The 13,126-nt window shown below is 34.7% G+C and overlaps 1 protein-coding gene across 6 annotated transcripts in view; it reads right to left on the bottom strand.

Moving 5' to 3' along the window:
• TSPAN12 (tetraspanin 12) overlaps positions 1–13,126 on the bottom strand; it is a 69,905-nt gene that overhangs the window by 32,762 nt on the left and 24,017 nt on the right. For all 6 annotated transcript variants that reach the window (XM_037836298.1, XM_037836301.1, XM_037836296.1 and 3 more), the window contains one exon: positions 609–683. In XM_037836298.1, the coding sequence (XP_037692226.1) occupies positions 609–683 (75 nt within the window). The remainder of the gene's footprint in view (positions 1–608; positions 684–13,126) is intronic.

The following is a 13,126-nucleotide window of genomic DNA, read 5'->3' as shown; positions in this document are numbered from 1 at the left end:
TGCTAAAATAAAAGAGAAAAAAAAGAATGAAGAGCTGTTTTCAAGTAGCCAAGTCTTAAACTGTGAGAATGAGTCTAGAGTGGAGTATACACACAGCAACTCTTCAAACACACTTCCTAAAGTGGGAGACAGTTCAGCTTGTTGCAAACAGGAGATGCATGCTTCCTACTCATGGATTTTCTGCTGCAGTCAGCATTTTATGTGCTGTCATGTAACTTTTTGAGAATTGTTATTAAACAAATCCTGCTGCAAATGTGAATCTTTCTACTATACACTCAGTAGTTGGTAAAATTTATTTTAAAACACCTATTATTTTTACTCTATTACATGCTTTACACTATCTACATGTTTAAGCAATCTGTAGAATTACAGGGATGTATCATACAGTATATGACATAAATATTACATACAATGGTTTGAAATGTGATTTAGGTAGAATAAAAACAGAAAAGAAAAGGTTATTTATCAGAAGTATTGGGGATATTCATTGTTAACATGTAGCATAAACATTCAAATTAATAACTGTTGCCTAAATTACTCCACAATGGATTTAAAAGGCTGAACTGGATATTTTTTTAGATTGTGATTAGGTCCTATTTTGAACTCACCATAATTTCCTGCTCATATGTCCAAACACCGCAAGCCAGTTCTACACAGAAAATGACAAGTAAACTTCCAAAGTACTGTAAAAGAATAGAAAATTACACTGTTAGCACAGATCAAGGTAAAAGATGGTCATCAGACACAAGCTACATATTCTTCAGTGTTATATTTACCTAATGAAAAAGAAAGCAGAGGCACATCTTCATGAAGCTCCCTCAGGAGCAGATGGGGAAATTTCCAGTAAATCTAGAGACATGTGCAGACAGCATACAATACTCACCTAAGTGGGTTACTGTTTATAGATCATCTCATACAAATCTTTTATGAATGCCAATACGTTGATTAGGTTAAATTGGAAATTGCATGTTAAAGTTTGATAAACTAATCAAGTTCTCCAAAGGGTGGGTGAGAAACCAGATCTAATTTCATGCAAATTGGATGATGTGAGGTGAAGAAGTTCAATGCTCTGCCTACAAGCAGATTGTAACTCATCATTCTAGGCATTCTTGCCTTCTTTGCATTCTTAGAAAACATACAATATAGAGGAAAATTTCAACTACTAATCATTTTAAAATATATCGTAAGTTCTTATTATGTGGAATGCACTTAGGATATATAAAAGAGAATAAGAAATCCTGATAAGGCATACATAAGTAATGAAATAACATAAGGTTACACACACTGTCGAAAACAGAAATGAAGACAAAAATTCAGAGGATTTCCAGGAAATAGTCAGAGATTTGTAAAGAGCTCCAAAAGATGAGAAAGATTTGAACAGAGAAAAGAAGGGAGAATTCTAAGAAAATGGAAAAAACATGAACAAGTGTGCTGGAAGTAAAATAAATGTTCATGGAGCAGGAAATAGATCCATGAAGATCTTTTTGGAGCAGAATGGTTATGAAAGAGATCAAATTTGAAACACAGATTGCAGCCAAATTATGACAAACTTGAAATAATAAACTAATGAACTTTAAATCTATCATATAAGCAACAAGGTAGCATCTTTTGAAATTTCCATAATAGGGGAAAGATATGAAAAACAAACACTTGGGCAGATTAAATAATGATAGAGTTCTAAATGAACTGAAAGGAAAATGCCAGAGGGGGCAGGAGCTCCCTTAGGAGGCAGCAAAGTGGACAGGACTTGAACCTAGGTGGTGGCCTTGCAAATAGGTGGGAAAGTAGTGGTTCAAGAGATAAAACAAAAGAAAAACAAGTAAGTCATTTTGATGGATTGGATCTAGGAACTCAGGAGAAAAATGCATTTGACCAAAAAAGAGAAATTGAGAATAGAGATTAGTCCTGTGGGAAGATGAAGAAATTCATTTTAGGTATGTTTTATTTGATAAATATAGAAATGTTTATTAAACTATTAGAAATGTAGACCTGGGATGGAAATGGAAATTATAATATTACTAACAAAAAAATGGATAGTGCTTTATTATTAGTAAGCAATTTAGCCATTAATTTATTAAAGATCATTTTGAAATGTATAGGACTTATATATCCTAAGTGCATTCCACATAATAAGAACTTACTATATATTTTAAAGTGATTAGTAGTTGAAATTTTCCTCTATATTGTATGTTTTCTAAGAATGCAAAGAAGGCAAGAATGCCTAGAATGATGAGTTACAATCTGCTTGTAGGCAGAGCATTGAACTTCTTCACCTCACATCATCCAATTTGCAAAAAGGAAGCAATACGATTTGCTCAAAAATGTGAATAGTAAATTTTGGAGCATCAGATTACTGCGGCACTGCTCTATATGCTATGCCTTTGCCACCTCCCCAGTTATTGATGCCAAGTAGTAAAAATGTGAGAAATAATGGGCTCTCTGAAAGTTCTCCTCACTAATTCTAGCAGTTAAAAAACAATGTCCCTGCTTTCAGGAATCTTCCACTCCATTTAGGATGTGCTTTCAGAGTTTAGGGCAGGCAGTGATAAGTATCCATTCTCTCTTCACTGGAATACAAGCTCCATAGGACAGGTACACTATTGTGCTCTTCATCACATACGGGGTGCTCAATAAATACCTGTTACATGAAGAAATGAATGGAAACAAAGCAAAGTGATATGATAGGAAGTGACTGGGTGGTCAGGAAAGGCCTCAGAGCAGAAGCATTATTTAAAATGAGTCAGTAATGGCAAGGAGGAGACAGTCCCATTCAGATTTGTGGAAAAGCAATCCAGGAAGAGAAATATCAAGTGTAATGTTGATTTATTACAGGCAAGCTAGTTAAGAACTCCAGTGGTAGCTGAAGCACAGAAGCGGGTGGGATGGTAGAGAGGGTACAGGTAGATGACACTGAGAGGTATGGGGGCCATATCACGCAAGGGCTTGTAGGCCATGGGAAGGATTTAGGATTTTATTCTAAGCGTAATGGAAATCCATTGGCAGATAAGATGATCTGATGCACAATATAAAAACATAATTCTGGCTGCGTTGTGAAAAACAACCTGTAAAAAAGCATGTGTGATCAGGGTGCCTAAATAAAAGATTGCTGAACTAGAATGGCACCAGGAAAATGGAAAAAAAGTGGACTGATTTAGTCATCAGGACTTGAGCTTTGGGTTTCTTTGCTTACAATTTTTACAAAAAAAACAAAAGGCAGGAAGAGGACAGAAAATATATGAAATTGGGCTGATTTTCTACTACTTCCATGGTATATCCCTTATGATTTAAAAACACAAATTACTGCTGGTAGTTTTCATTTGCTTCTTTCACATAAAAATAAAGAATTTATAACTGCATAATCTCTTAGAAAATAACATGGCTTAACAATAATACTTGGCTCAAAAGATAAAGTAGTATCTTCTTAAGTGGATCCCATCTATAAGTTACTTTTATTTTTGGCACACATAATATTCATGGTCAGCTTCAATCCAGATCTGATGTCCAAATATTATTATTTCTAGGCCTCATTTTAAAGATTTCAGCCTTGACATGATAATTAGAAGAAATTTTGTGAATATAGTACTCCACATCAATTTTTCTACAAACTCTCTTTGATGCTCTACTTAAAAGATTTCTTGACATAAATAATATTAAAACTGCATCTTATGTTTAAAGAAAGCAAAGATCTGTAACTATAAGCTAGATCACTTTTCTTATCTTTGATAAGATCAGAAATGACCCTAGGAGACAGTGACACTCAGGAGAAAAATGTGGGTTACCTTTACAGTCACAGACCCCTAACCTAAATTCTTTTCAAAATTGTTGTCAGGTTACAATGAAACCTGAAGTAACCCTGAAAAGATATCTCTAAAGGAAAACATGGACTTGGATGATATATATGTGGACTGTTGGTAGAAAGAGAATAGGAGATTCCCTGACTTGGCCTTGGGGATGACCATGTAGTGAAGTTGTTCTGGACTGATTTTATATCTTTTTAAATCCCAACTGACACAATGGAATATTATTCAGCTGTAAAAAGGAATGAACTCTGATATATGCGACAACATGGATGAACCCTGAAGAAAACATGTTGAGTGAAATAAACCAGACACAAAAAGACAAATATTGTATGATCTCACTGATCTCACTGATGTAGAATAAGCAAACTCATAGAGTCAGAATCTAGAATATAGGTTACCAGGGGACTGGGTGGGTGTAGGGAATAGGGAATTAGAGTTAAAAGGTAGAGTTTCTATTTGGGACGATGGGAAAGTTTTGGTAATGGATGGTGGTGATGATAGCACAAATTGTGAACATGGTTAACAGCACTGAAATATATATTTGAATGTGGCTAAAGGGGAAATTTTAGGTTTATATATATATATATATATATATATATATACACACATACATATATGAGACTAGAATAAAATTTTTTGAAAAAGAATTCATGGAACTGCACAACAGTGAATCCTAAGGCACACTATGGACTATAGTTAATAGTACAATTATAAAAATGTGCTTTCATCATTGTAATAAATGTACCTCACCAATGCAAACTATTAATAATGGGGTGGTACATGGGAACCCTGTATTTGATGCATGATTTTTCTAAACCTACAAATTCTCTGACTATATATATATATATATATATATATATATATATATATCAGTAGTGAACAGACACTTGGGGGCTCAGAAGGCCAGATATGCCTGGTAGTTGGACCCCTAGACAGGTTCTCAGCCTCCATCATTCTCTAGGAATAGGTAATTTTTAGATGTTGCAAATAAAAATTCAGCTTGCAGGTCGACATCTAGCTGCTCTTCTGAGGTGTTACCAGATCTAAAAGAAACTCTGATAAATCCCTTGGTGGTGTCAACATGTGTCTTTCGTGCTTCTTACACACACCCCCACATGGTTTGATAAGATGTACTGTACTAGTATAGAGAAACTCACCCCACTCTTCTGCTCGTGTGCTTTCCTTCTAGAATGGTGGGGAGAGCTCTGAATTTGGAGTCAGAAAATTTAAGTTCAAACACAGCTTGGATAAACACTTTGTGATCTTTGGTAAATCATTTAACTGCCCTGGCTTCAGTTTGTTGATCTGTATAATGAAGATTTTTTTAAAAGCTTTCTTTACAATTGTTGTCAAGATTGATTTGATACACATGAAAGTGTTCTGGAAAACATAAACCATTATACAAATGCTATTCTGTTCTAGTCTGTGAAATATATTGACTCTTCTTTCCCTTATGTGCATGACCTTCATTCCCTGTAATCTGCCACAGTTTGTGCCTCATTATTTTTTTCCAGTATTTCACCTCTTGTTCTTTACAATTTTATTTTTCTCCTTCCCTCCATGTATCAGGATGTCCCCATCTGCTCTATTTCAGGCCTCAGAGGTTTTGGCTTTTTTAACCACTTGGCTGCTTTAGCAACAAGTCACGGTGCTCCCTTTAACTGCCAGTTCTGGCTGACAGGAATCTTGTTCTTAAACATTATTGCACCCCCAGTACTTAGCAGTACCTGTCACACAGCAGGTATTCAGTAAATGTCGGTGGAATTAATGATCAGTTTACCCATTAAAAAGACCAATTCCAGAACTTCCTTGGGTTTTTCTGACTAATTTGAACCCTGAGCTTCTTGTTAACATTCAACTCTCCTTAATTTCTGCCTACAAATTAATTGTTTAAAATATTATGTTTTGCTATGTGTATTTTTGTGGCTCATCCTATGATAATCCACGGTCTTTAACCATTTAAGACACTTTATATAATTAAATAAAAAGAACAATAAGCAGACACTCCTCATCTCTCTTCACCTATTATCAATTAAACACTTTAACCAAAAGAAGAATGGGAAAATGTGTGTTTATAGAAGAAATTCTGAATGTAATTATTTGCACTATAAACTATTTTATTAGTGTTAAATATTATTTGATACAGTCTTAAAATAGCTAAGTTCCGGTACTCTAATAAAATTTTGTGTTCTACAAATATATTTTATATCCTAAACATATGATAATGAAAAAAACTGCATCAAGTAAGGAACAGAGATAATAGGAAACACCATCAAAATTAATTAATTAGTGTTTTTCACCCAACCTCTCTAGCTGGAAATAATCATCTTTCAGTCTTCCTGGTGATGTGGGACATGGATTCCAAAAATGAGTCTGGCCCTGGCATCAAGGAATTGAGAGTGCCTTTCTGACCAAAATTGGGAAAAGAAAGGCAACAAAATAAGGTTTCAGGGGCTAAAAGATTTCAAATAGAGTTAAGAGGCTGTCCTGGAGGTTACTCCTATGCTAGCTTTACCTAGATATGTCAAATGACACAATATGATAAGCCAAAGTCAACAGTAGTCCCGAAAACCTTAAAGAATACTCAGATCCCTATCTGAGACTCTATAATAAAGTTTCACTCACTAAGTTTATTCTTCAGAAACTTAAATCCTTCAGAGAACTCCTATGCCAGCTACGTCCCAAAACTCAGAGGCAATAGCTTCTTCGAGAACATCAACGAGATGTGTCCCCTTTCCTCAAAAAGTTGACACCCCTTTTCAACATGAACAAGTTACGGTGGTCCCTGCCTAGACATCTCTAAAGACCGGACAGTGATTAAACTAAAGGAAGGGATAGCAATAGACAAGAAGGAACTTAAAAAGGATTATGAATATTGAATTTTTATAAAATTTTCTTTTTCTTAGTTCCTAGGGTATTAGAATAACTAGAAGGAAAGAATCGAAATGGTAGAACTTTAATACATAGCATCCTTTGAAATTTGTTCTATAGCTCCTTGTTATATTGTAATTTGAAATCTATCACCTTTTTGTATATATTTTATATTTCACAATAAGGAAATAACAGAAAGTATGGTATCTAAACTCATAACAACTTTGGAAATTTCCTATATAACTACTTGTTAAATCATACTTTGAAAGATATTACCTTTTTGTATATATGTTATATTTCACATTAAGGAAATAACTGAAAATGTGGAACTGCAGCCTATAATATTCTTTGAAATTTGCTCTCTAACTGCTTGTTAAATTGCACTTGGAAAGTTATCACTTTTATGTATAAATGTTATATTCTACAATAAAAAAATTTTTTTAAAAATGAGTTGTTGAAAAGATAAGATAAAACAAGTGTGGAAATGCTCTATTGACTTTTTTTAAGCTATACAAATGGGAGAATATGGACTTTGAAATAAAATAGACATGGCTTCAGATTCCAGCTCCTTCCCTACCAACCTGATGTCCCTGGGCAAACCACTAAGTCTTGCAGGTGAAGTGCTAAAAGCATAGCACTGTAGCTTTGTAAGCACTGAATCAGTAACCATTATTAACTGTATTATATTATCTATTAGAATGTAAACTCCATGAAGACAGAAAGTATCACTAGGTTTTTAATAATTAACATACTGCTTTGCACTTGTAGATACCAATACATGTTACCTGAACAAGAAGTATTTACAACAGAGGATGACGGTGAGTAAAATTGTTCATCCTCCTGAGACCATCAATGTCACCCCTGCTAAAGGACATCTAATCCCACGTGCTATCTGTTAAATGTTTGGTGAAATACCTGCCCAGTGAGAATACAGCTGGCATTTTTCAAAATACCTTTATTAGGAAACTAAAGCAGAAAGGATGTGGAGGGTGGGGAACCCAACTTCTTTTTGAAATGACAACAACCAATTGGTCTTTTATTTGAAAATAACTAAAATTGGGCCAAGAATGTCATAGATTACTGGTCACTTTGTCCACTGGAAGTAATTGAGGAAGAAGGGAAAGGCATGAAATCCCACCTTCCTATTTAAGCTGTTGGTGACTTGAGGGTAAATGCATGCCCCACTAGAAACTAAGGGGATCATACCCTGCAGTTACAGGTTATTTCACCTCATTTTATGTGTAGAGAACAAATAGCAAAACCCCAGAGAGGTCCATTTTTTAAAGAAATGTTTATTTATAAAAATGATCTGGTTCCCTGACATCACCACCCCTTTAAAGAAAGTGGATTAAACACATGCACTTATCCTTCTCCCTCTTTAAACTTCACAACAGTGAAGGGATATTTTTAAAGCATAAACCCATGAGAAAAAGGAAAAGAAGAGAACAGCAAGAACATTTTGGAAGGTGCAAAGCAGATGGAAGAGTAGCAAATAACTCAGCAGTCCTCCATAGGGTGACTGCTAAGTCAGTAGTAGGGAAAGCTGGGAAACAACTTGTTTCACATCCCAGTGTCCCTCTAACACCCACTCCCCAAGGCTCAGAAACTGGCAACTCTGGATACCTCTGGAAGTGAATGAAGGTGGGGCTAAAAAGGGGGAATCACTGAAAATCTGTTTAAGAAGCTAGACCTTCAGGTCCCCTCCCCACACTATGCAGCTGGGTAACTACTCCACCCCCACCAATATAGAGGGTCCAAGTTTTATCTTTGGAGACACTAAACTAAAGAGTTTCAGGACTGGAGGACACTAGGTACAGCAGAGGATAAAGTACAATACCTGAAACAGGTAACTGAAGTTCAAATTTACATACCTTTCCTACAAAGGTTCAAAACTCAAACCACTGAAAATAGCACTGGATTTCTCAACATAACATTGGAAACTCAAGGACAGTGGAATTCTGCCTTCAAAATCTGGAGGAAAAATGGTTTCCAACCTATGATTCTACAGTCATCAAAATTACCATGTAAGAATATACAAAGTCATTTTCAGGCATGCAGTTGTTTAAAAATGTATGTCCCATCTATGCTTTTTCAGGAAGCTACCAGAAGATGTGGTCCCTAAAATGAGAGAATAAATGGAGAAAAACAATGGCTTGGAATCCAGGAAACAGAGTATCCAACACAAGTGAGAGGAAATGGAATGGTAGTGAAGGGATATCCCCCGGGGGCAATATCTTTAGCAGGCCTAGAATGGGTAGGTCTAGAAGATTCTGAAAGAGATTTCTTCCAAAAAAAGATCATCAATAGAATGCCCAATGTATTTAAATACATAGAGGAAACTTACACCAGAGCCAGTTTAGAGATGAATTAGAAATAAATACATAGAAAATTAAACAAACGAGAATTACTAATTCTGAGTTTCCAGAAAAAGTAAAGCCAGTACTGTACCTGGCCCAGCCGTGAATAGCAATTACATAGTCATAATCATGTAAACACCGACGAATGACAGGACCAAAATTATGGTATGTTTGTGTTGAAGCAAGATGGGAAGTATGTGTGTGTGTATCAGGGGTGCTGCCAGGGGAGGAGGGTGGCTACTCATCTTCTGTAAAGGGAAGTCAATGCCTAAAACTAAAAGAATAAAGAGAGTTACATAGACATGTAATTCTTAGAGATATGGAAGTAAATATCAAAGGAACCAGGAAAACAAAATTCAAAGTGGTTGCCTCCTGGGATTGGGAAACAGGTAGAGGTGAAGGACTGTTGGTTTTTACTTTTTTTACTTTTTTAAAAATTTTTTATAATAAGCCTTTAAGAACTACATTAACTCCTTAAATTATGTTTATGAAACACTCTGATAAAACAAAATAAAAATAAACAATAGCCCCCCCTGAAACCTTGACACCAAAGGAAAATAACTTAGTAGTTGGAGGATTTTAAATCTTTTATATAGAAAAATAATTTGATAAAGCTGAAAATTATAAGTAGTCCAATTATATTTCAGGGTCATTTAAGCTAAGAAGATGCGTAGCAATCGGAAACTTTCTAAATAGTTAATTGCCTTTCTCCTTTTGCTAAAGGCACCTTCGGTAGCTCAAAATAAGAATGCTGTAACAAAATATAAAAAGGGTATATACATGTAATTTATAGATCTCATGCATAAGCCTCTTTTACCTCTTTCCTGCATGGAAATGTGGGTCTCTCCCACAGTACTGATCAGTAAAGCCATACCTAGAATTGGCTTTAATCAGTGTGAGTTGATTATTTTCCACAATAGTTCACTTTGGTCACCAAGTTACGGAGCTGAGCAGTCTTTCTTACCAGCAATTTTATTCAATGAGGAAGACTTGTATTTAATTTATTTCCTGATGAGGCATCTATGTGCAGGTGCATAATCAAGTATTGAGTATATAAAATACCAAGCATAGAAACGTAGATAAAATGGATATAAAATATCAAGTATACTTAAAGGTATATATACATATCTACCCACAAATCACTCGCTCGGATAGAAATTTACAAACATATCATTTACTCCTCAAAAAATATTACAAAGTAATAGTATCTCTATTTTTAAAAAAGAGAAAATAGAGCAAGGCACACTTCATCAATATTGAGAGGTGATGGAGCACTATGTTTTCAGAGCACAGGCTCTGGAACCAGGCTTCCTGGATTCACATCCCAGCTCTACCACTTAATAGCTGGACAAATCCCTTAATCTCCCCATGCCTCAGTGTCCTCATTGATAAAATAAAGATAGCAATAGCGCCCACCTCATAGTATAGTTGGCAGGGTTTAATTAGTTGATACATATAAAGCACATAAAATAGTCTCTGGCACACAGCATGAGTTATCTTAGTAATATAGCTACTATTGTTTCTGTTATTCTTGTTAAGAATACATCATGATCCATCATCCACAGATCCCATCTTCTGGACACAGAACTCACATGCATGCACGTACAAAATCCTTCCTGTCTTTGAAATAGGGAGGAAAAAACCTACCTAAATCCCTATGTTCCGTCTGTTGACTATAATAATCAGAGTTCCAGTTGAGAAAAAAAGACTACCAATACATCAAAATTTTAAGGCTGGCAGAAAAAAAAAATTCTTTTTTCCTTCCACCTGCTATGACCAGTTAAGGCACAAATGCTGCTTTAATTGCCATGTCAAAATCCATGCCAAATTATAATAGACAAGAATTCCATCTTCTCTTTTTTTAGTTTTGAACTTAAATTACTTCAAAGAGACCATCTTGTTTCCAATAGTAAAAGTAACTTTTGTTCTTTTTCAAATTTTACAATTTTTATAATGTCTGGCTATGTTAGCCAGACAGTGCTTTAACTTTCATTAAATTGAACTTTTATAACAGCACTAATAAATGAAAATGATTTCTTTCTTTTTATATCTTTTACTTCTCCAATGTTAATAATTGACATTAATAAAATTTCTAAACATAAGGTATTGGCATTTGTGGAAAACATTTCTAATGATTTTTAATATTTCACTTTTGGAGAAAGAGATTTGTTTTTAAATTTCAGTCTACTGGGGAAAAAAAGATATCTGTCCTAATAAAAAGACTATCAATTTGTTGAGCATACACTGTTTGGAGGGTATCAAATTTAGTAAGCATTTGTGAAATGTGGGAGGAAATACTTTCAATAACTAAGAGCATTTTTAGAGAAAATATATTTTATAAATGTAAAACAACATTGTCATTCTTTCTAGGTTTATGGAGAGAGGAAATTAAAAAACCTATGTGCAACTCACCACAAAGACTAATAGACAAGGCAGTTATTTTCCAAACTGCTTTCCTATACAAATGCCAATTGGAAAAGAATTTTTATATAAAAATGAATTTTTCACGTTTTCCTTAACAGTTGTGCTTAAGTTTCTTTGTGCAGGCAGGCAATCAAGTAACACAGAAAACATTCAGTTAGAATTTATTTCATTAAGAGAAAACTAAAAATTATGAACAATATAAAATTTATTTTAACCTACTTCTCTCTTAATTTATACCTGAAAACTCAGTTTTTCTTTTTTCATAAGTAATGTTCAACATGATTTGAAAACAGAAAATTCGGATTTTCTCATCCTGGAAAATTAGAGGGATTCACCTACCCCAAAGTAAACACTATTTCAAAATATAATACATTTTCCTAGACATTTTATTATTTTAAATACAGAGGGCCTTTGGACTTCTATCTACATGCTATGTTTTATGCTACATAAAACACTTTAATAAACAAAAGTTTTGATTAAAGGCCTCTGTTCACTAAATGATAAATGATAAACTCCAGTCTCTATCCTGTCAAATGCTAAACTCTGCAAGCTTTCAGTCCTAAGTATCTCTATGTCAGTTGTTTATTTTTCCTTTCCCAGTGATTGGAGGTTTAAAAATATTTTATTACTTATAGTTAGTAAATAAGGGAATTCCAGTGCCAAATATTTGTACAAGATAATGGAACAGCCGATATTCTGTTGAGAATCCACTAGGGCTAAAATACTAACAGTACAAGAGTACATGCTGCTTAACACACACACATACACACACACACACACACACACACACACAGAGCTTCTGTTTTACGCTATTCTCAAAAAGGTGTAATAGCAGACACAGGCTTGGTACTTTTTAAAGGTCAATCATTCACCATAATCAATGTCTGCCTACAAATTTATCAAAGAAAAGGCAATAATAAATATGCTTTCTTTTAAATTTTGTACTTGGGAATAAAAGCCTAATTTAGAAAAATGCTGGAAACAGACCAGTCTTTGAAGAAAAAGGTCTTGTAACACGTGAGTACATGTAGAAATTCAAACTAAGGTAAGGAAACATTGGGAATCTATGATCCTTTGTTCACAGTTATGCACAAATATTTCTAATAATTTAAAGAACACATTATCTTAAAAACTCCCTGTTTCAATTTATTTTAACTGGTGATTGCTTAACTAATTTTTTCATCAAAGATGTTGGTGAAGTTCAGCTTAGTAGGTTTTTACTTAATGTGTTATTTAAACTGCTTGACAGAGAAATGTATTATTCCAGGATCCAAGGGACTAGCTGAGGGCTACATGTTCCAAGTGTAAATGATCTATATCGAGAGAAGTAAAGCATTAAGGCCAAGGCAATAAAATAGCCAGACACGCTGGAGAGGTCACTGTGTACACAGCTTCTGTTGTTTTGTAAGCTGGGTCAGCTCAAGTCTGCGTGTTCAGCTCCATCTCAAAAGATTTAGAGGGTGTTAGAGGTCTCTGAAGAGGTTGTCTCTGCATATTATTGGGCCATTCCTCAGAACATAAGACAAGGGGCTTCATTACCCAAACCCAAACATGAAGGTTTAAGTAGCAAAGAGTCTTAGACATACCTTGAACACACTGCCAAAATAATATCAGACTCCATTCTGCGCAGCTCATGCCTCCCACACAGACCCAACCAAATGTGGTCACATCCCT

Source organism: Choloepus didactylus, chromosome 5 (genome assembly GCF_015220235.1).
Source record: "Choloepus didactylus isolate mChoDid1 chromosome 5, mChoDid1.pri, whole genome shotgun sequence".
Lineage (NCBI taxonomy): Eukaryota > Metazoa > Chordata > Mammalia > Pilosa > Megalonychidae > Choloepus > Choloepus didactylus.
The sequence above is the reverse complement of the archived record's forward strand: the minus strand, read 5'-3'. Positions and strand labels throughout refer to the sequence as shown.